Source organism: Schistocerca piceifrons, chromosome 4 (genome assembly GCF_021461385.2).
Source record: "Schistocerca piceifrons isolate TAMUIC-IGC-003096 chromosome 4, iqSchPice1.1, whole genome shotgun sequence".
Taxonomy (NCBI): Eukaryota; Metazoa; Arthropoda; class Insecta; order Orthoptera; family Acrididae; genus Schistocerca; species Schistocerca piceifrons.
In genome coordinates this window covers 134,492,498-134,514,867 of record NC_060141.1, presented here as the reverse complement: position 1 = coordinate 134,514,867, position 22,370 = coordinate 134,492,498, and the positions used below count along the sequence as shown (strand labels likewise).

General features: G+C 42.9%; 1 protein-coding gene across 1 annotated transcript in view; it reads left to right on the top strand.

Moving 5' to 3' along the window:
- Positions 1 to 22,370, top strand: part of LOC124794753 (alpha-1,6-mannosyl-glycoprotein 2-beta-N-acetylglucosaminyltransferase) — a 234,771-nt gene that overhangs the window by 98,579 nt on the left and 113,822 nt on the right. The window contains 1 exon segment of the mRNA XM_047258368.1: positions 10,210 to 10,430. Within this exon segment, the coding sequence (XP_047114324.1) occupies positions 10,233 to 10,430 (198 nt within the window). The 5' untranslated portion in view covers positions 10,210 to 10,232.

Genomic DNA, 22,370 nt, shown 5'->3' with positions numbered 1-22,370 from the left:
GTTGCTTTGAAGTTTTGACACAACGTGGCTTTCGAATACGTGCATGTTTTTGTATACTTACTGGAGATCGTTTGTAGACTTAGAGAAAGCTTTTGACAATGTTAACTGGAATACTCTCTTTCGAATTCTGAAGGTGGCAGGGGTAAATTACAGGGAGCGAAAGGCTATTTACAATTTGCACAGAAACCAGATGGCAGTTATAAGAGTCGAGGGGCATGAAAGGGAACCAGTGGTTGGGAAAGGAGTGAGACAGGATTGTAGCCTCTCCCCGATGTTATTCAATCTGTATATTGAGCAAGCAGTAAAGGAAACAAAAGAAAAATTCGGAGTAGGTATTAAAATTCATGGAGAAGAAATAAAAACTTTGAGGTTCGCTGATGACATTGTAATTCTGTCAGAGACAGCAAAGGACTTGGAAGAGCAGTTGAACGGAATGGACAGTGTCTTGAAAGGAGGATATAAGATGAACATCAACAAAAGCAAAACGAGGATAATGGAATGTAGTCAAATTAAATCGGGTGATGCTGAGGGAATTAGATTAGGAAATGAATCACTTAATGTAGTAAAGGAGTTTTGCTATTTAGGGAGTAAAATAACTGATGATGGTCGAAGTAGAGAGGATATAAAATGTAGACTGGCAATGGCAAGGAAATCGTTTCTGAAGAAGAGAAATTTGTTAACATCGAGTATAGATTTAAGTGTCAGGAAGTCGTTTCTGAAAGTATTTGTATGGAGTGTAGCCATCCATGTATGGAAGTGAACCATGGACGATAAATAGTTTGGACAAGAAGAGAATAGAAGCTTTCGAAATGTGGTGCTACAGAAGAATGCTGAAGATAAGGTGGGTAGATCACGTAACTAATGAGGAGGGATTGAATAGGATTGGGGAGAAGAGAAGTTTGTGGCACAACTTGACTAGAAGAAGGGACCGGTTGGTAGGACATGTTTTGAGTCATCAAGGGATCACTAATTTAGCATTGGAGGGCAGCGTGGAGGGTAAAAATCGTAGAGGAAGACCAAGAGGTGAATACACTAAGCAGATTCAGAAGGATGTAGGTTGCAGTAGGTACTGGGAGATGAAGAAGCTTGCACAGGATAGAGTAGCATGGAGAGCTGCATCAAACCAGTCTCAGGGCTGAAGATCACAACAACAACAACACTGGACCGCGAAATCTGTAACAAAATGTAAATATTCTTTTGTTCAAAATCTTAAATCTCCGAAAATTCTTCAACTCTTGCTTCGAAATTTTGACGTAATGGTGTATGCGAATACATGAGTGTTTTCATATACGTACTAGCTGACCCGGCGAACTCTGTTCCGCCTTAAAGCCAATAAATAAACAGATTTTGGATGTTAAGTTCAATTTTTTATTAGGAAATACAAATAAAATAATAAAGTATTTTAATGATTCTTTGGTGCATAGCTTCCACTCTTCAGTTAAGTACCATGTGATACACGACATTTTTTGTTTTACTATCAGGCGCATGAACAAACAACGCAATGGTCTTTCTACCCGTGAACATGCCACATATAATTGACCATGTGAAAAACGTGGATATTCCAGATTTAAACCACAAACTTTGAAGGATTGGCCTTGTGATTTGTTAATGGTCATAGTGAATGCAAGACGGATCGGAAATTGAAGTTTTTTAAACTCAAACGGCATGTCGGTTGCGATCATCGGGATCCTCGGAATGAGAACTTCCTCACCTTCGAATTTTCCTTTGAGTATCGTCGCGTAAGTAACATTGTTCATCAATTTACTTACCACCAAACGCGTACCGTTGCACAGTTTTGGTTGGTTTATGTTCCGAAGCATGATTACTACGGAGCCAACTTTTAGGCGTAAGTTGTGCGGTGGTAAGCCAGGCACATCCAAGGAGTTTAAAAATTCAATTGGATAGTTGGTGGCGTCATCTTCATTTGTTACACAGTCAATAGATTTGAATGAATGCATTTTACCAATGATCTCATTCTGAATTATGTAGTTTAGGTCATCTACATCTTTGTTCTTCTTCAGTCCTTTCATTCGCAATGTTTTGTATCCTTCTTGCATTACGGCTTTGTCGAGAAATATTCGATCGTCTAGGTCGCGGCACTGTTAATGATGATTCAAAGGAAATACAAATTATTTCTTTAAATTTTTAATTCATGATATATACTGATACTTAACCATAGACGTTTAGCTATCATTTGCGTTTTGTTATTCCATGTCAGATGCGTTTTTGTTATACCACGTTTTATAGTGACGTTTAGCTGACATTTGCGTTTTGTTATTCCATGCCAGATGCGTTTTTGTTATACCATGTTTTATAGTAGTCGAACGGGATAAAAAGTTCCCTATGTCCGTCTCCTGGTTCTAAGCTACCTCTCCACCAGTTTTCAGCCAAATCCGTCCAGACGTTCTTGAGTTATAAATAGTGTAACTAACACGACTTTCTTTTAGGATTTTCAAAATTTATGTAGTACATAAATAAATATGAAATGTATAAAAGAGAAATATTGTTACCAAAAATCTCTAAAAGTACTCGACCGATTTGCTTAAAATTTCTAGACGTTAGTGTAATAAACGTTTGGACACAGTAGTGGAACTTTGTTAGCATTCACGAAAGTTGTCTTCATGACTTGTGATTAGAACACTCCTACAGAATTTGAATTTGCAATAACACTAAACAACGCTCAAGATCAGAGAGAGGGTGAAGAGGAGATAGACAGAGGAGAGGAAGCAAATGGAGATAGCTTGCGGAAAGCAGGATATGGACAGGGAGAGGTGGCAGGAGGAGATGGAGGGGGAGAAGAGATGGACGGAGAAAGGGAAGATACGGTGGTGACAGAGAGAAGAGAAAAGAGATGGGGCAGGAGGAGCTAGGGAGGAGAAAATGGACATAAAAAGGGGGAATGAGGTGATGAACAAAGAGAGAGGGAAAAAGATGGGACGGAGGGAGATGGAGAGGAAGAGGGGGAAGGTGGACGGAGAGAGGGGGATAGGAGGTGGAGGACAGAGAGAGTTAGAAGTATGGCTGTCATTATAATATCGATAGATCGACTATTCACCCAAAAACGATTCCCATCGACACACAGACGTATCGATATGTCAACATTTTTCTCAACGGTATGTCGATATACTTTGGTAATATTATTTACACCGATATATCGATATCAAAATGAAAATATCGAGGGCGGATATTACATTTTTCTCACAATTTTCGGTAAATAGTTGAATATGTTCTGTTGAAATTGAAGTAGAACATAATTTTACTTTCACTGTGGAAAGAAGTCCTACTACTTTTAGAGCTTTTATCGCGTCCAATCTCTCTCTTCGACTGTGTGAAGCAAGTATATGTGGCGCAAAAGAAGAAGTCCAGTTGAACTGGGAAGTTGAGCTGTGAATGGAATAACATGATTTCCGACGTAAAGAATTAGCACACCAGCTGCGATAAGAAACATCGGAATTTTTCAAAAACAATTGCTGAAAATTATGAACAAAAATCTAAATGACAAGATTGGTCTTTGCGGTGGGGCGGAGACGTGTGAAGGGAAATGCTGACGTAATCGGCGCTACCAACAAAAACGTTTAGCTTCACCACGCAATTTTGACACTTCAGCTGCTAGGTCGCTGGCGTTGGTAGAAATGAAAAAAACGGGGATGTGAAGAAACCGAACGACGGGCCCATCGGACACTTTTTATTGTGATACTTAGGTGCAGTTACTATTGTTAGCAAAGTCGTTATCGTCAAGCGTGAACGCGCATCGTTTTTCTTTCAGTTCTTGTTCTAAGGGGGATAGGCAAGCTGGTAGCCTGTTGATGTACTGAACATGTTATAATAAATCAATACTTAAATATACAGCTCTAAAACCGGCAGTGTATTTACAATGTGCAGCCGATATTTTTAGAGCCAGTTACTTCGATACTATCTCCATCGATGTATCGATATTTCACTCCGATATGTCGACAGCCGGTAACGATATTGTTTTAAATATCGATAATCTGACTCGCGGATATTTTTGAAAATATCAACAGTCTTAATTGGAAGAGAGAGGAGACGGACAGAGACAGGAGGGCGAAGGAGATTACGATGTACGCACAATTCCCGTACATATTATAAATATGTGCTTTTACCTTTTCTTTCTTTTTCACTTAGACTGAGCCACAGCAAAGCATAGCTGGAAACAGCTAGTAGTGAAGGAAAAAGCTCTTTCAGTGCACCAACGTTCAAACGTCATTACAGATACGTGTAGCCAAAAACTTTACAAAATGATTATATCTTTCAATTTCAAGAAAATGTTGGAGTATTAGTTAAAATCTCTTAAATTGTACAATTTTGAAATCTATTGTGCGATTGAAATACCATCAATGAAAGAGCTGCGTGTCTTATCCAATCAGTATATTAATGACATATAGCTGAAAGTCCCCAAGTTTCCATCCACGATCGTGCATCACACCAAAATGATATCACAAATATTCCTGTAGATATGATTTAGTGTGCGTATGTAGCACAATATTGTGCCACTTTTCGACAATAAACCTTCTCTATACTTTTAGAATTCGCGTAGGAAACAATTCGTTTAGGTTTACTCGTATATTTGCCATGTTATTGGCATGCAACATCAGCAAGCGCATTACCTAATGTCAACAGAGATTATTTCACATTCACTCGTAAAATCTTTAATGACTAAACAGGTTTTGCGTGTTTAGTCATTTTCTCCTACTAATAGGAGCCCGACGTAAATGTTGACTCAGCTACAGGCCAAGAAGTTTCAATGGCCTAATATAAATGACTAAAAATTCGAAATCGGTTTAGTCACTAAAAAGTTTACCTGTGCATTGAAATAAAATAAATTTCATTGTTAATCCGCAACTGCCTCTGCATCACGTGGTGTGCCTCTTCCTCAAACGGAACTTCTTTACGTCTGTTGCTTTTTGCGTACGTCAAACGTATGGAAACTTCTCCGAAAAAGATGTGGTATGGTGGACTTGAAAGACATTTTATCCTTAGGTTTGCGTTCGTGACAGCTGTCGCACAAGCCTAATAGGACTCTGCATTATGCCGCAACAGAACACCTGCAGACAGCAATCTACACCTTCCACATTGGATTTTTAGGAGATATGAGTGTGAAGCAGTTTGGGAGGTTATGGCGAATGGTCATTCTACCGCGTCTGCCTCTAGAGGATAAAGGTTGCGCATCGAATATTTAACGTTGACTTTGGTGTTTGTGTTGGCGTGATGAGGTCATTGTAACATTTATTACGGAGAACACACAGTTGCCGTAGCAAATATTACATTAACAAGCAATAGGGCTAATTTGAGAGAGAGAGAGAGAGAGAGAGAGAGAGAGAGAGAGAGAGCGACAAAACCAGAAGAAAGTGTCCCCATGTGAAACACTCCCCAGCGTTGCCATTTTACAGGAAAGAGTTTCCTAGAGTAAGTGGAGTGAAACAGAAAAAGAGAGCACATCGATGACGCCCCAACGTATTCTCTTCACAAAACGCATCGCCCACGTGACTTCTTACTTACACATCACTCTAGTGCTAGCGCTCTTTCGTAGCGTCCACTGCTGACACCAACCTAAGTATACACACACACACACACACACACACAAGCACGCAAGCATCAATACGTTATATGTTGTTGGTGCACCTACACTGCTGTGACATTGTGAAACTTTAATATATCCTGCAGGAAGTGGGGCGCTCAATAGTGAGCAGTATTCGTAGCTACTTCAGTATTATCAGGTGTCAGGTGGCGGCTTTCCATCACGATCTACTGAATCGGCTGGTGTAAGATTAAAACTCCTTCAGTGATGATAATATGATTGACAAACACTTGTTATTAGTGAGCTGAGGTTTTCTCGAAAGTTTTCAATTATATTTTAGGGTGAGTCTGATGGTTGATAGAATGACCCGTTTATAAGTTTATGCCCATCCTCGATTCTATGTCTTGCCCAAATGATATCGCTTTCATCTCGGTGAACTTGGGTATCTTGTCTTCTGTGACGAATACACCAGTTCCAATTCCCATTAGCCTATCTTTCCCCAATACACTGAAATTTTCTCCGGAAGCCTCTCTGATGTCAATTTAGAGTTTTAAATCGCTTTCCTTATATTATGTAATTTCCATTGTTTTTAGGAACAAACTCTGGGACTCTATTGCGAAAGGTTCGGCAATTGATCACTTAGATTTTAATAACCTCATTTGCATGTGGAATGGAGCATTTATTTGTCTCTTAAATACGACTTCAGGATCAGCTATCATTACGTGGGCTTCAATGAGAGCTGTCTGCCATCACTAACAGATTCACTTATGGCTTGTTGTGCTATATTTCGAGGCAACCATATTCAGGTTGAAGCTATTTACCAGAGTGACGCATCGATGTTGTAACACATAATTCAAAAAATTCTAACAAATCGAACGTAAGTTCTTCGTGAGTAACTGTGTTTTGTGTTTTAGTCATGCTGTGTCATTTTTTTATTTATGGTTTTTAGCTCGTGTGGCACACATTCGTGAGTTATTTTTGTGATTTTTTTGCTTGATTCATGAGAGTTAATATAGTAGAATCACACTTGTAATTAGAAAACAGCTCAGTGCGGTACGGAACTGATCATTAAAGTAATTTTTTGTGTTTTTGCATTATAATTATGTAGACAAATAATGCTTTTCCGTCTCTTCTATCACAATGAACAAACCACGTATAAACTTTAAGTAATTTGTTGAACTGAACTAATACAAAACGTTCTCGGATTGTCACCAGGATGTGATCACTATGGCAGACATGGTGCAACGCCTGGACACGTTTTTGGGTGGCTTTCTACATGACGGCGTCACTTCGCCCCGAGAGAATGTCGAGATATTCCTGAAAGCATCACAAAATCTCATGTCAGCTGTCTTGTCTGCTGTTAGAGATCGTTGTGGCAGTAGATAATATGAGGTTACATTACAGTAAGTCTCAGAAAGTTCATTATCAAACGGTCCACTATGTCCGTCTAATCGTTGCTTGCAAGGAATTCGTCACTGCCACCTTTTTTTGCGTAGGATTAATGCCGCAATGGTGCAGGGTTCGCTTCTTGTCTGTGTTTCAGTGTTTACTTTGTTTCTGTTGCTTGATTCTACCCAGTACTCAGCCTAATGTTTGAGGGAACGTCGTAGAGGCCATCTCTCCAAATCGTGCAAGTTTTGTTCTGTGTGATTTATTGTTTTATACTTTTTGTTGTGTTTATGAGGCGGAAGACAGTGAAGAGTCGTGTGGCATTATTGCCTGGGAGAGGGCTCGGTTCAGCCGCCTAATAGGAAAGTCTGTTCTTCCTCTAAACGAAATGATCTCTTTGTGTGTGTTACGTTTACCTGTTGGGTGGAGGTAAATAGTGGACGTATGTGTGGTTTGGTGTTGAACGATAATAAGAGATAGGGATGGGAAAAATCGACCGGTTAAAATCGGTACCGGTATTTTAGTTCTGAATAACTGGTAAATTTCTGCGTTTGCTTCATCTCAGTTATAACAGACATTTTTCCTTTCTTACTGATAACACTATTTCAACCGATGTATCAATTAATCATTACAGAAATTTTAATTATTGTCGTGTAACTGTTCTGGTAAATGCTATACTTTGCGCACTGTATAAATTGTTCATTTGATTATTTGGAAGAGAATTTTTGGCTTTGTCAGCAATCTATCAATTGTATTCAAAATCCCGTTAAAAAGTAAAAATATATGTTTGGCTAAAAAACTGCTTTTTCACTCGAAATAGTTAAAGAAAAAGAACGTTAGAAGTTTTACGCAAAAGTCTATTATTTGACTGACATTTCTGTTAAATAATACAAGAGAAAGAAAGTTATGGCATGAGTAATAAATTAAAAACCTAACAATTCATTCATAGTTAATAATATGATAGGCGAGTAAAAAGTTACCGTTCGAATGCAACACTAACCCCTTGCCTACATGTCGGTGCTTATATATCCGGAACTCAGTCTTGCTGGATTGCATATACGCTGCAGCGACACCCGCAAATGGGTGTGCTACAGCTGATGGTAGTCCCTATTCGCAATTGCGAATTCATTTGATGTATCTCTAAAATCGGCAGCCAAGAGATACGGCCATATATGCCCCACATTTGGACACTTGCAAACTCACTGATCGAAACCTATAGACGAACTACTCGTAATTATATATATATATATATATATATATATATATATATATATATATATATATATATATATATATATATAAGGCCTGGTGGTCCAGCAATTAATCACCTGTAAACCGAGAGATCGTGGGCTCGAATCTCGATCAGGCCACGGATTCGTTTTAACGTAGGCTTCATCGCTCAACGGTATGAGGAGTCGCCAGAAATAGCACCTAGTTCGGATTCTACATTAAACTGCGGGTCCTCTTTCTCGGTTGGATAACTGGGGCACGATAGGGACACGTAAGTCGCCCAAGTGGCGTCCAATGGAGAGACTTGCACCTGGCCATTGAGCCACACGAAACTATTATTATTATTATTATTATTATTATTATTATTATTATTAATGTACAGAGTTTCTTACAGCCATTCCTCGCAGTCGGCGACGGCACCTGTCCGTCGGTACATAAGGGCTGCTTAGTCTCGGTGTAGCCGTGATTCTTCCTTCACGTTTCCACTACACCATCACGTCACCAACATTCAACGAGGGCAGCTTCTGAAGGACTGAAATGCCCCTGACGGATTTGTTGGAGACTAGTCTGTGTTCAAAGTCACTGAGCTCCCCTGATGGACCCAATCTGCTGTAATTGCTTCTTTACTGACAACACGACACTCCCCACCTTCCTTTTATACTGGCGGATTAGAGAGCCTGTATAGGGAGAGAGTGGCCAACCGGACGATACGGCGGCCATTTTTCTGACAAACTGCGGGCGGGACTTTCGAATGACCAGTAGTGGAGTAATATATATATATATGTATATATATATATATATATATATATATATATATATATATATATATATATATATATATATACAGAATACCTCTCGTAGATAACCATCGAACAAGATTACAAAAATTAGGCAATGTTAAATGTAGGCTACTGTAATAAAGACCAAATATAACAAGAAAACTACCGTATGCCTTCTACCCCACAGTAAGTAGGCCTATTAAAAACTGTCTTCGAGAGCACCTAGGCCGGCCGCGGCGGCCGTGCGGTTCTGGCGCTGCAGTCCGGAACCGCGGGACTGCTACGGTCGCAGGTTCGAATCCTGCCTCGGGCATGGGTGTGTGTGATGTCCTTAGGTTAGTTAGGTTTAAGTAGTTCTAAGTTCTAGGGGACTTATGACCTAAGATGTTGAGTCCCATACTGCTCAGAGCCATTTGAACCATTTTTTTGAGCACCTACAATTATTTACTACGAATAATGTTTCAGCAACCACGACAAATGCGGAAAACGTGCTTACATCTTGCCTGCGTCAACAGTCAGGCAATAATACTGAAACCAAAATAATGCCTAGTGTTCTGATTCGGACCGAAATAAAGTTTGCCGAATGAGCATGGCACAACAATTACAGTAACTTTCAGTTTCCAGCAAGGACTGTCAGATATTGGCCTCAGAAAAGCTTGTGATGCTACCAGTATGCACGAACTGTTAAAGAAATAAGAGCTTAAAAATGCAGGAAATTGTAAGAGGTCTACCTGTTTTGCGCGACTATTTAAGATCGCAAACGCTAATTACGTACTGAAAACGATATACAACTAAATCGAACATGCATGCACAACGCATAAGAAGTCTCTCAATAATTCAAATACCTTTTAATCGTTTCCAAAAGTCCTGTGAACTTCAATTCATCTCAAAAGCACGGCGAACATAGGAAGCGCGAGAGACGTTTGGCAGAGAAATGGCGCCAAAGCTAATCAACCAATCACGCGCAACTTCACCTATGGCCACTCTCTCTGTGTACAGGCTCTCTATGGCGGATCCACCTCTCGTGACATCTAGCGGTCAGTTCCACATTACGTAAGTGTGTCCGGATACTAATGATCGCATGGTGTATGTACATTAACGGCTGTAAGAGAAAACTAAACGTCCCTCGTATCTATATAGATTATCGCAGATGTCTTGCTTCTGTGTTTACTAACTTTTGTGTGTTGGCTTCTGTGATTGGCATAGATAGTCATTTGCGTGAGGTGGTGTGACGGAAGCAGGCAGTGAGGGCCAGTTTTGGCGGTGTGGTTGCAGCGGGCCGCGGGCTGCGCGTGTCCATGGCGGCGCCCGCGATCGGCCGGCGGCGGACGGCGTCGTGCGTGCGCACCGCCGTCTTCCTGTTCCTCGTCACGTTCGTGTGGCTGCAGCTGCACGTCGCCAGCCTGGGCAGCGCCCGACACGCCGCGCCAGACGCCGCTGCCGCCGCCGCGGACGCCAACGACTCCACCGCCGCCATCCTCAGCATGGTGCCTCAGGTCAGTCGCCGCCCACGCCGACGTTCACTACACTACTACTGGGCGCGCAGGAGTGGGAGTGTTCGATGATAATCGATTACGGTATATACATGTTTAGGGCTCATGCACTGCTGGCCATTAAAATTGCAACACCAACAAGAAATGCAGATTCATTGGACAAATATATTATACTAGAACTGACACGTAATTTTCACGCAATTTGGGTGTATAGATCCTAAGAAAACAGTACCCAGAACAACCACCTCTGGCCGTAATAACGGCATTGATACGCCTGGGCATTGAGTCAAACGGAGCTTGGATGGCGTGTACAGGTACAGCTGCCCATGCAGCTTCAACGCGATACCACAGTTCATCAAGAGTACTGACTGGCATGTTGTGACGAGCCAGCTGCTCAGCCACCATTGACCAGACGTTTTCAATTGGTGAGAGATCTGGAGAATGTGTTGGCCAGGGCAGCAGTCGAACATTTTCTGTATCCAGAAAGGCCCGTACATGACCTGCAACATGCGGTCGTGGATTATCCTGTTGAAATGTAGGGTTTCGCAGGGATCGAATGAAGGGTAGAGCCACGGGTCGTAACGCATCTGAAAATGTAACGTCCACTGTTCAAAGTGCCGTCAATGTGAACAAGAGGTGACCGAGACGTGTAACCAATGGCACCCCATACCATCACGCCGGGTGATACGCCAATATGGCGATGACGAATACACGCTTCCAATGTGCGTTCACCGCGATGTCGCCAAACACAGATGTGACCATCCTGATGCTGTAAACAGAACCTGGATTCATCCGAAAACGTGACGTTTTGCCATTCGTGCACCCAAGTTCGCCCTTGCGTACACCATCGCAGGCGCTCCTGTCTGTGATGCAGCGTCAGGGGTAACCGCAGCCATGGTTTCTGAGCTGATAGTCCATGCTGCTGCAAACGTCCTCGTCGAACTGTTGGTGCAGATGGTTGCTGTTGTGACTTGGCAAGACAGCAAAGTCACTATGCGAGGATGCCGAAAGGCACGCGTTAAGCTCACGCAGACTGGCGTGAGGTCTGGAACAGTTAAGGGAATTTATAGTAGCAAATAAAGTACGTAGTTGATCTAATACTTAACTTTAATCCATAATTGGAGAACATCGCTCTTGTTGATACATTAATAACAATCTCAATATAAACTGGTAATGGCGCCTTGCTAGGTCGTAGCAAATGACGTAGCTGAAGGCTATGCTGACTATCGTCTCGGCAAACCTTTCCTAGCAAAGTCGGCTGTACAACTGGGGCGAGTGCTAGGACGTCTCTCTAGACCTGCCGTGTGGCGGCGCTTGGTCTGCAATCACTGACAGTGGCGACACGCGGGTCCGACGTCTACTAACGGACCGTGGCCGATTTAAAGGCTACCACCTAGCAAGTGTGGTGTCTGGCGGTGACACCACAGTTGCTGTCTTGCATATGTCCCCATCTGTTGACTCAGGGATCGCTTACGTGGTTGCACGATCTGTTACAGCCATGCGGATAAGATGCCTGTCGTCTCGATTGCTAGTGATACGAGGCCCTTGGGATCCAGCACAGCGTTCCGTATTACCCTTCTGAGCCCACCGATTCCATATTCTGCTAAGAGTCATTGGATCTCCACCAACGCGAGCAGCAATGTCGCGATACGATAAACCGCAATCGCGGTAGGCTACAATCCGACCTTTATCAAAGTCGGAAACGTGATGGTACGCATTTCTCCTCCTTACACGAGGCACCACAACAACGTTTCACCTGGCAACGCCGGTCAACTGCTGTTTGTGTTTGCGAAATCGGTTGGAAACTTTCCTAATGTCAGCACGTTGTAGGTGTCGCCACCGGCGCCAACCTTGTGTGAATGCTCTGAAAAGCTAATCATTTGCATATCACAGCATCTTCTTCCTGTCGGTTAAATTTCCCGTCTGTAGCACGTCATCTTCGTGATGTATCAATTTTAATGGCCAGTAGTGTAATATGTTTCAATATCGATATTGGAGTCTTAAACACATCGCATCATCGATGACCAAGACAAATTATGGACACTCGATTTCAAAGAGAAATGAGGCTACTTGTTACCACTGTCAATGATTTTTATCACCGTATATTGATTTTTTTAATATCGATTAGCAACAATAACATACAGGAGATCTGAAAACTACCGCCGCTCGGAGTGGCCGCGTGGTTTGAGGCACCATGTCACGGACTGCACGGCCCCTCCCGCCGGAGGTCCGAGTCCTCCCTCGAGTATGCGTGTGTGTGTTGTTCTTCGCAAAAGTTAGGTTAAGTTAGTTTAAGTAGTCTGTAAGTGGTCTGTAAGTTAGGTGCCGATGACCTCGGCAGTTTCGCCCCTTAAGAATTCACACACATTTGAACATTTTGAAAACAAGCTTCTACCGTTACTAGCCACCTCATGGAAACTTTGACTGGTACCATGCAGTGTGGTTGTTGTAAATGTCACTTCCTATTAGAGGTCAGCTCTATCAAAGCTACGGTTCGGTAACTTCGGTACACTGCATAAATGGCGTAGTGAACTGGGTATCGGTAGGGAAAGAAACGTAAATGAGTGTTTAAGAGAGAAACTAGGAGCCAACGACTACTAGTTTTTTTCTTTGGTTGTTTGTTTTGCACATAATTAGAACCGCACATCATTCGGTGTTAGTCCATTGTGTATTTTTGGCCGAGCGGTTCTAGGCGCTTCAGTCCGGAACCGCGCTGCTGCTACGGTCGCAGGTTCGAATCCTGCCTCGGGCATGGATGTGTGTGGTGTCCTTAGGTTAGTTAGGTTTAAGTAGTTCTAAGTTCTAGGGGACTGATGACCTTAGATGTTAAGTCCCATAGTGCTCAGAGCCATTTTTTTCGAAGCTGACTTTTTTAACAGCACAGTTGACAAATTGTCCTCTTATCTTGAACACTACTGTGTATATCTTTATCTGAAGATGACGAGTAATGGTCAAAACTAGTTATCAGGTATCCTATATGGGATCGTGGCTAATAAAGATTTTACAAAAAAATCAACATTCATTACAATAAATAAACTATGTCTCTGTATTGACAATGTCAGGGAACTACAATAAATTTTTCGTCATCGAAACAAATCTTCTTAATGTATATTGACACCAGTACAACACGTTTTCGACTTGTTAGATATTGCTATGGAGATGCACTCCACAACCCACTGTGAAATACATAGCTTAGGGTACGCCGCACTGTAACATGCGTTAGGGCTTTCTCCCCTTACATTCACGTATGGAGAGCGGGAAATATTAGTTCCTAGATGCCTCTGAGCGTGTTGTAATTATTCTAATATTTTCTCTGCTATCCCTGTGGAAGCAATATGTAGAGGATTGTAACACATTCCTACAGTCATCACCTGAAGTTGGTTCTAGAAACTGTCTAAGAAGATTTACACGAGATAGACGCAATCTTTCTTCAGGCGTCTTCCAGTCAGTTGTTTCAGCTTCTTCGTGACACCCTCCTTCGGTCGAACAGACTTTTGACCATTGGTTCTGCCCTTCTTTGTATTCTTTCAATATTCCCTGTTAGTCCTATTTGGTATAAGTCCCACACACTTGACCATTGTTCCAGGATGGGTTGCGTTTGTATGAGTTGTTCGATTCCAACTCAGACTCATTGATACTGTACTCATAGGATACTACTTTTTTGTTTTGTGAAGTGCACCGTTTTAGATTACTGAGCCTTTAAAGCAAGCTGCCAATCTTTGCATCAGATTGAAATCTTGTTATGGTCTGACTGAGATTTGCGCAGCTTCTTTCGGACAGTACTTCATTAAAGACAACTGCATCGTCTGCGAAAAGTCTGAGGCTATTATTAATATTGTCCGCAAAGACATTAATATATGATATCATGAGCAAAGACCATGGGACACACCCGAAGTTACTTCTCCATCTGCCGATGACTCTCCATCGAAGACCACGGAGTCCCGGGTTCGATTCCCGGTCGGGGACTGGGCGTTTATGTTGTCCTCGTCATTTCATCCTCCTCATCATCATCATTCGTGACAGTGGCGAGATAGCATTGTGTAAAAATTGGACTGCGTCAAAATTGGGACTTTTTACGGGCGCTAATGACTGCGCAGTTGAGCTCCCCACAAACCAAATATCATAATCATCCATCAAAGATAACATGCTGCGTTCTCCCTGCTTAAGAATCCCCATTCCAGTCATAAATTTCGCTTGATACCCCAGACGATCGAACTTTTGATAATAAGTGTCGATGTGGTACTAAATGAAGTATTTTCCGGAAATCGAGGAATGCTGCATCTACTTCACTGCCTTCATCCATATCTTTAAGTATCTCATGTGATAAAAGTACAAGTTGGGTTTTAAATTATGTATGATTTCGGAATCCATGCTGGTAGGCCTGGAGGAGATAATTCTGTTCAAGATACTTCATTACGTTTCAGCTAGAATATCTTCTAGTATTCTGCAGCAAATGGATGTCAAGTGTATACTGAATGGAAGTTTTGTGGATCATTTCTGATACCCCTCATTTAGAAGGGTGTGACATGTGCTCCCTTCAACCACTGGGCGCGGTTGTTTGTTCGAGAGTTACATTTAAGAGAGCACCTAACTCAGCCGCAAAGTCAGTATAGAATCTCAGATGGATTCCATAGGCCATGGAGCTTCGTTAAATTTTAACGATTTCAGCTGTTTTTCAATGCCACTGACACTAATATCTGTGTCACCCGTCTTTTCAGTAGCACGAGAATTAAATTAGGGCAATAATCTTGGGGTTTCCCTTGTACAGGAACATTTGGAAACGTATTTTCAAATAACTTTCGGGAATTCAGCCAGGTAACACTTTCAGCGACCGCTGATAGGCTCTGAGCACTATGGGACTTAACTTATGTGGTCATCAGTCCCCTAGAACTTAGAACTACTTAAACCTAACTAACCTAAGGACATCACACACATCCATCCCCGAGGCAGGATTCGAACCTGCGACCGTAGCAGTCGCGCGGTTCCGGACTGAGCGCCTTAACCGCGAGACCACCGCGGCCGGCTGACCGCCGATATTTCGGCGGGAGAACACCCCGCCATTTTCAAGGCAAACTGCAACGGACGGGCGGCGTACATGCAAACTTAATACCTCTGTTCTCCGACAGAAGCAGGAAAGATAACACACACACACACACACACACACACACACACACACACACTGAACACTAGTGCCACCAAAGTGACCAAAGTCAGAGCTGTCGATAGTGAGACTATGAATTCACAGGTGAGGCAGCATTGACTCTGTTCCTCTGTTTTTTTGACAAGGGAGAGAGCCGGATTCCAAACAGAGTTTAAACAGAAACCTCCATCCCTGTTAACGAGGTTGCTCGCTAATTTAATCTCAACTGCCTCCCTAATGACACTGTCCCAATAGCTGGACGTGCATGCCAATATCTCGGTGTTATTATATAACATGGGGTGACCAGTATCCAAGCAATGTTCGGCAATAGCAGATCTATTTGGCTGCTGTAATCGTGTGTGCCGTTTACGCTCAGTACATCTGTCCTCCACGGTCCTGATAGTTTGACCAATATATGCCAAGCCGCAGCTACAAGGAATACGATATACACCCGCCTTACGCAATCCAAGATCATCCTTAACGGAACTCAAAAGTGCTCTAATTTTAGATGGAGGTCGGAAAACACATTTCACATCGTATTTCCGTAAAATATGACCGATCTTATTGGACGTGTTTCCTACATAAGGCAAAAAGGCAGTAGACTTAGGTGTTGACTCAGAATTATCATCAGTCACCCGATGTACAGTTGGTCGATAGCGCAACGCACGTTCAATCTGTCTATCACTATAACCATTTGACGAAATGTAACTTCAAGATGGGACAGCTCAGCTGGCAAAGTCTCAGCGTCAGAAACGACATGTGCCCTGTGTACCAAGGTACGAAGTACCCCTTCACGCTGAGCCGAATGGTGACAACTATTAGCTTGTAAGTACAAGTCGGTGTCAGTACGTTTCCTGTAGACTGCATGTCCCAATGATCCATCATCCTTCCTCCTAACCAACACGTCGAGAAAGGGAAGGCAACCATCCTCTTCCACCTCCATCGTAAAACGAATGTTCGGGTGGATCGAGTTCAGATGTTCTAGAAAGACATTCAAATTCTCCCTACCGTGAGGCCAAACAACGAAGGTATCGTCAACGTATCTAAAGAAACAGGCGGGTTTTAAAGGCGCCGACTCCAATGCACGTTCCTCGAAGTGTTCCATAAATAAATTTGCGATCACAGGAGACAACGGACTACCCATCGCAACTCCATCTGTCTGCTCGTAATACTGGTCATTAAATAAAAAGTAAGTGGATGTCAACACATGCCTAAAGAGATTAGTTAAATCAGCAGCAAACCTGGCTTCAATTAACCGCAACGAATCAGACAGAGGAACACGAGTGAAGAGAGAGACCACATCGAAACTCACTAAAATATCAGAGTCATTCAGCCTCAGTCCCTCCAAACGACGTAAAAAATCAGCTGAGTTCCTGATATGATGTTCACACCGTCCTATTTGTGGACTCAACAGAGAAGCAAGATGCTTGGATACACGATATGTCGGAGCGCCGATGTTACTCACTATAGGACGGAAAGGAACCCCTTCCTTATGAACCTTTGGAAGGCCATATAACCTAGGGGGAACGGCACTATAGGTGTTAAGCCTCTTGATTGTGTCCTGCGACAAACCACTTTTCTTCAGGAGGCTGTTGGTCTTTCTCTCAACACTTTTCGTGGGGTCAGCATCGATTCTGCGATACGCTGAATCAGATAGTAAACGTTGCATCTTTTGTACATAATCATGTTTATTATTTAAAACAACGGTGGCATTGCCCTTGTCAGCAGGTAAAATATCAATACTGAGATCAACTTTGAGAGAGCGTAAAGCAGCCCTCTCTGCTGCTGTTACATTACTCTTGGGTGGACGAGCCCTAGTCAAAACACGGCATGCCTCCCTCCTAACTTCCTCCGCAGCGTCAGGAGGTAGTTTGCAAACTGCCTGTTCAATTGAACTAATAAAATCAACTACCGGCAAATTCTTCGGAGTGGGTGCAAAATTTAAACCCTTCCCTAGCACGGATAAGGTTGCGTCGTCAAAAGATTTCTCTGTGAGATTTATCACAGAACGTCGAGATATAACATCCGACTCCGCGCGATGAAAACGTTGAAACTTTGCCAAATGCCGGGCAGTAACGGAGTTGTACTCCCAGTCAGCTTGGGTCCATGAGGCACCGTCCAACCAATCCCAAGTGAAATCAGACCTTCAGATGCAACGATTAAATGAAAACGATACAATTCTTTGGAAACAGAATCCAAACGTCGACGAGTAAAACGAATCCTTTCGCGAACAAGAGCCAAGCCAGCACGTTGCCTGATGCGATTGGCGGCAGGAGAATTAATATGGTGCACAACTTTAGCAAATGTTGGGACATGATTTTCATCACGACACCTCAATAAAAACGACAAAGCACATTGCAGTCTAACTCGACAGCTATGAAGTTTATCCAACTTACGTAAACACCGATACATTTCCTCCCCGTAGAGGTAAACAATGTGAGACCTGAGTTTCTCCTGGCGTATACAACTTTCAAATAACTTCCGGGAATTCAGCCTGGTAACACTTTCAGCGACCGCCGATATTTCGGCGGGAGAACACCCCGCCATTTTCAAGGCAAACTGCAACGGACGGGCGGCGTACATGCAAACTTAATACCTCTGTTCTCCGACAGAAGCAGGAAAGATAACACACACACACACACACACACACACACACACACACACACACACTGAAAACTAGTGCCACCAAAGATGACCAAAGTCAGAGCTATCGATAGTGAGACTATGAATTCGCAGGTGAGGCAGCATTGACTCTGTTCCTCTGTTTCTTGACAAGGGAGAGAGCCGGATTCCAAACAGAGTTTAAACAGAAACCTCCATCCCTGTTAACGAGGTTGCTCGCTAATTTAATCTCAACTGCCTCCCTAATGACACTGTCCCAATAGCTGGACGTGCATGCCAATATCTCGGTGTTATTATATAACATGGGGTGACCAGTATCCAAGCAATGTTTGGCAATAGCAGATCTATTTGGCTGCTGTAATCGTGTGTGCCGTTTATGCTCAGTACAGCGAATTCATAGTCTCACTATCGATAGCTCTGACTTTGGTCATCTTTGGTGGCACTAGTGTTCACTAGTGTTCAGTGTGTGTGTGTGTGTGTGTGTGTGTGTGTTATCTTTCCTGCTTCTGTCGGAGAACCGAGGTATTAAATTTGTATGTACGCCGCCCGTCCGTTGCAGTTTGCCTTGAAAATGGCGGGGTGTTCTCCCGCCGAAATATCGGCGGTCGCTGAAAGTGTTACCTGGCTGAATCCCCGGAAGTTATTTGAAAGTTGTATACGCCAGGAGAAACTCAGGTCTCACATTTGGAAACGTAGTTAAACATTGCCGCTTTTCTTTTGCTACCTTCAGTTTTAATTCCTGTCCCTTCGGTTAGTGACTGGACACTAACTTTCGTGCCACTAACTGCCTTCACATAGGACCAGAGTTCCTCACGTCAGGTGAGCATGCTGGTCGAGACAAGGATCCAGTTGTAATTATGACCAATGTTGATATTGAGTCTTCCTGAAAATATTTTTAATTTTTTAAAATTATAAACTATGCTTTCAATTATGGAAGTACATTCTCCGTTTCTGATACGTAAAATTACATTTGATCGGACTGAATAAATTACATACATACGTAAAGAAAACTATCATATACAGACACAAGGCTTTTCAGATGTTCTGTCAGTTGTCGAATAATTTTACTCCTCTCTTCTGGTACTTTAAAAACAATTATTACAAATAATAAATACTTTCAACACACTTTTCATTTTCACGCTGTCTGCATTAATATTACAGACGATTACCAAATGACACGGCAGTGCAGCATCATTGCATTCGCCAACGAGCGATGTCAGCGAGTTGTTGACACTTTTTATATTTTTTAGCATTTACGTTCTTACGAAAGACTTCGCAGAAATTGAGAAGATTTGCGTGTTACTCTTAATGTGGCGTGTGCAGTAAGAATCGATTTTACTTGGAATTACCAACATCTAATAAGAAGTATTACAGTCTGTAGACACAAACTGTCATCAGACTTCTGACTGGTTTGATGCCGCCCGCCACGAAAGTCTCTCCTGTGCTAACCTCTTCATCGCAGAATACCACTTACAACCTACGTCCTCAATTATTTGCTGGATGTATTCTAATCTCTGTCTTCCTCTACAGTTTTTATCCTCTACAGCCCCCTCCAATACTATAAAAATTATCCCAAGATATCCTAACACATGTCCTAGTATCCTGCCCTTTCTTCTTTTCCGTGTTTTTCATATGTTCCTTTTTTCGCTGATTCTACGAAGGACTGCTTCATCCCTAGCTTTGTCAGTCAACCCAAGTTTCAACGTTCTTCGGTAGCACTTCATCTCAGCTGCTTCGATTATTTTCTTCTTTTCCGGTTTTCCCACACTCAGTGATTCAACAACAGAACAATGCTGGCTTCCAAACGTCCAATCTTAGAAATTTCTTCCTCAAATTAAGGCCTATCTTTGTTACTAGTGGACTTCTTTTGGCCAGGGATGCCCTCTTGGCTGTTGCTAGTCCACCTTGCTTCGGCCATCATGGGTTATTTTGCTTCCGAGGTAGCAGAATTCCTTCATTTCGTCTAATTTGTGATCACCAGTTTCGATAAGTTTCTCTCTATTCCCATTTCTGTAACTTCTCGTTACCTTAGACTTCCTTCGATTTACTCTCAGTCTATATTCTGCACTCATTGGCCTGTTCATTCCATTCAGCAGATCCTCAAACTCTTCTTCGCTGTCCTGAGGATAGAAATGTCATCTCTGATATACTTTCACTTGAATTTTAATTCCACTCTTGAACCTTTCTTTTATTTCCATCATTGCTTCTTCGATGCACAGATTGAATAGTAGGGGCCAAATACTTCATCCCTGTCTTACATCCTTCCAAAGTTAGTTCCCTCGTGTTTGCTGTACATATTGTTTATTACCGACCTTTCCGTATAACTTACTCCCCTTTGTCTCAGAATTTCGAACATCTTGCACCATTTTACACTGCCGAACGCTTTTTCCAGGATGACAATTCTCCAACCTTGCTTCCATTACCAACCGCAATGTCAGAACTGTCTCTCTGGTGCCTTTACCTTTCCTAAAGCCAAAATGATTGTCCTCTAACAGATCCTCAGTTTTATTTTCCATTCTGCTGTCTATTCGTCTTGAGAGGCTGATTGTGCGATAATCCTCGCACTTGCAATCTTCGGAATTGTGTGGATGATTTTTTTCCGAACGGCTGATGGATATCGCCCGTCTCATACATTGAGGTGACGAAAGCCGTGACACACCACCTAATATCTTGTCGGATCTCCTTCTGCGCGGCGTAGTGCAGCAACTTGATGTGGACGGATTCAGCAAGTTGTCGGAAGCCCTCTGCAGAAATACTGAGCCACGTTGCCTCCAGAGCCATTCATAATTCTGATAGTCCTACCAGTGCAGGACGTTCTGCACGAACTGATCTCTTTATGATGTCCCATAAATGTTCAATGGGATTCATGTCGGGCGATCTGGGTGGCCAAAGCATTCGCTCGAACTGTCCAGAGTGTTCTTCAAACTAACTGCGAACAGTTGTGGCCCGATGACATGGCGCACTGTCATTCATAAAAATTCTGTTGCTGTTTGGGAACATGAAGTCCATGGTTCAAATAGTTCGAATGGCTCTGAGCACTATGGGACTCAACTGCTGAGGTCATAAGTCCCCTAGAACTTAGAACTACTTAAACCTAACTAACCTAAGGACATCACACACATCCATGCCCGAGGCAGGATTCAAACCTGCGACCGTAGCGGTCACGCGGTTCCAGACTCAAGCGCCTAGAACCGCACGGCCACTCCGGCCGGCCATGAAGCTCATGAATGGCTGCAAATGGTCTGCAAGTAGCTGAACATGACCATTTCCAGTCATCGTTTCAGTTGAACCAAGGACCCAGTTCACTGCATTTAAACACAGCCCACACCATTATGGAGCTACCACCCGACCATAGGAGAGATGTAGCAGGCGGTATCGTGCTGTTAGTAAAAAGCACTCCCCTCGGTTGTCTGCTGCCATAGCCCATTAACGCCATATTTCGCCCAACGTCGTAACGGATACCTTCGTCGCACGTCCAAAATTGATTTCTGCGATTATTTCACGCAGTGTTGCTTGTCTGTTAACACTGACACTCTACGCAAATGCCGCTGCCCTCGGTCGTTAAGTGAAGGCCATCGGCCATTGCGTCGGCCGTTGTGAGAGGTAATGACCGAAGTTTGGTATTCTCGGCACACTCTTGACACTGTTGATCTCGGAATATTGAATTTCCTAACGATTTCCGAAGTGGAATGACCTATGCGTCTAGCTCCAATTACCATCCTGCGTTCAAAGTCTGTCAAGCCCCGTTGTGCGCCCATAATCACGTCGCAAACCTTTTCACATATCTCATCTGAGTACAAATGTCAGCTCGGCCAACGCACGGCCCTTTTACACCGTACATGCTTGACGCTATCCCATGACTTACGCACCTCAGTGTGCATTCTACACACCAACGAGAATATTTCCACTTTCCCCAGCGATTTAAGAAATCCATGGAATTTTATCAACCCCTTCTGCCTTATTTGATCTTAAGTCTTCCTCTTTTAAATTCTGATTCTAATACTTATCTCCCGTATTTTCCCTGTCGGCTTCCGTTTATTCTTGTATCACTCCATAAGACAAGTCCACCTCTCCTACAGGTCTGCAGTGTACTCTTTCCATCTATGCGCCCTCTCCGCTGCATTCAACAGTGGAATTCGCGTTTTACTCTTAATGCTACCACCTTTGCTTTAACTTTCTCC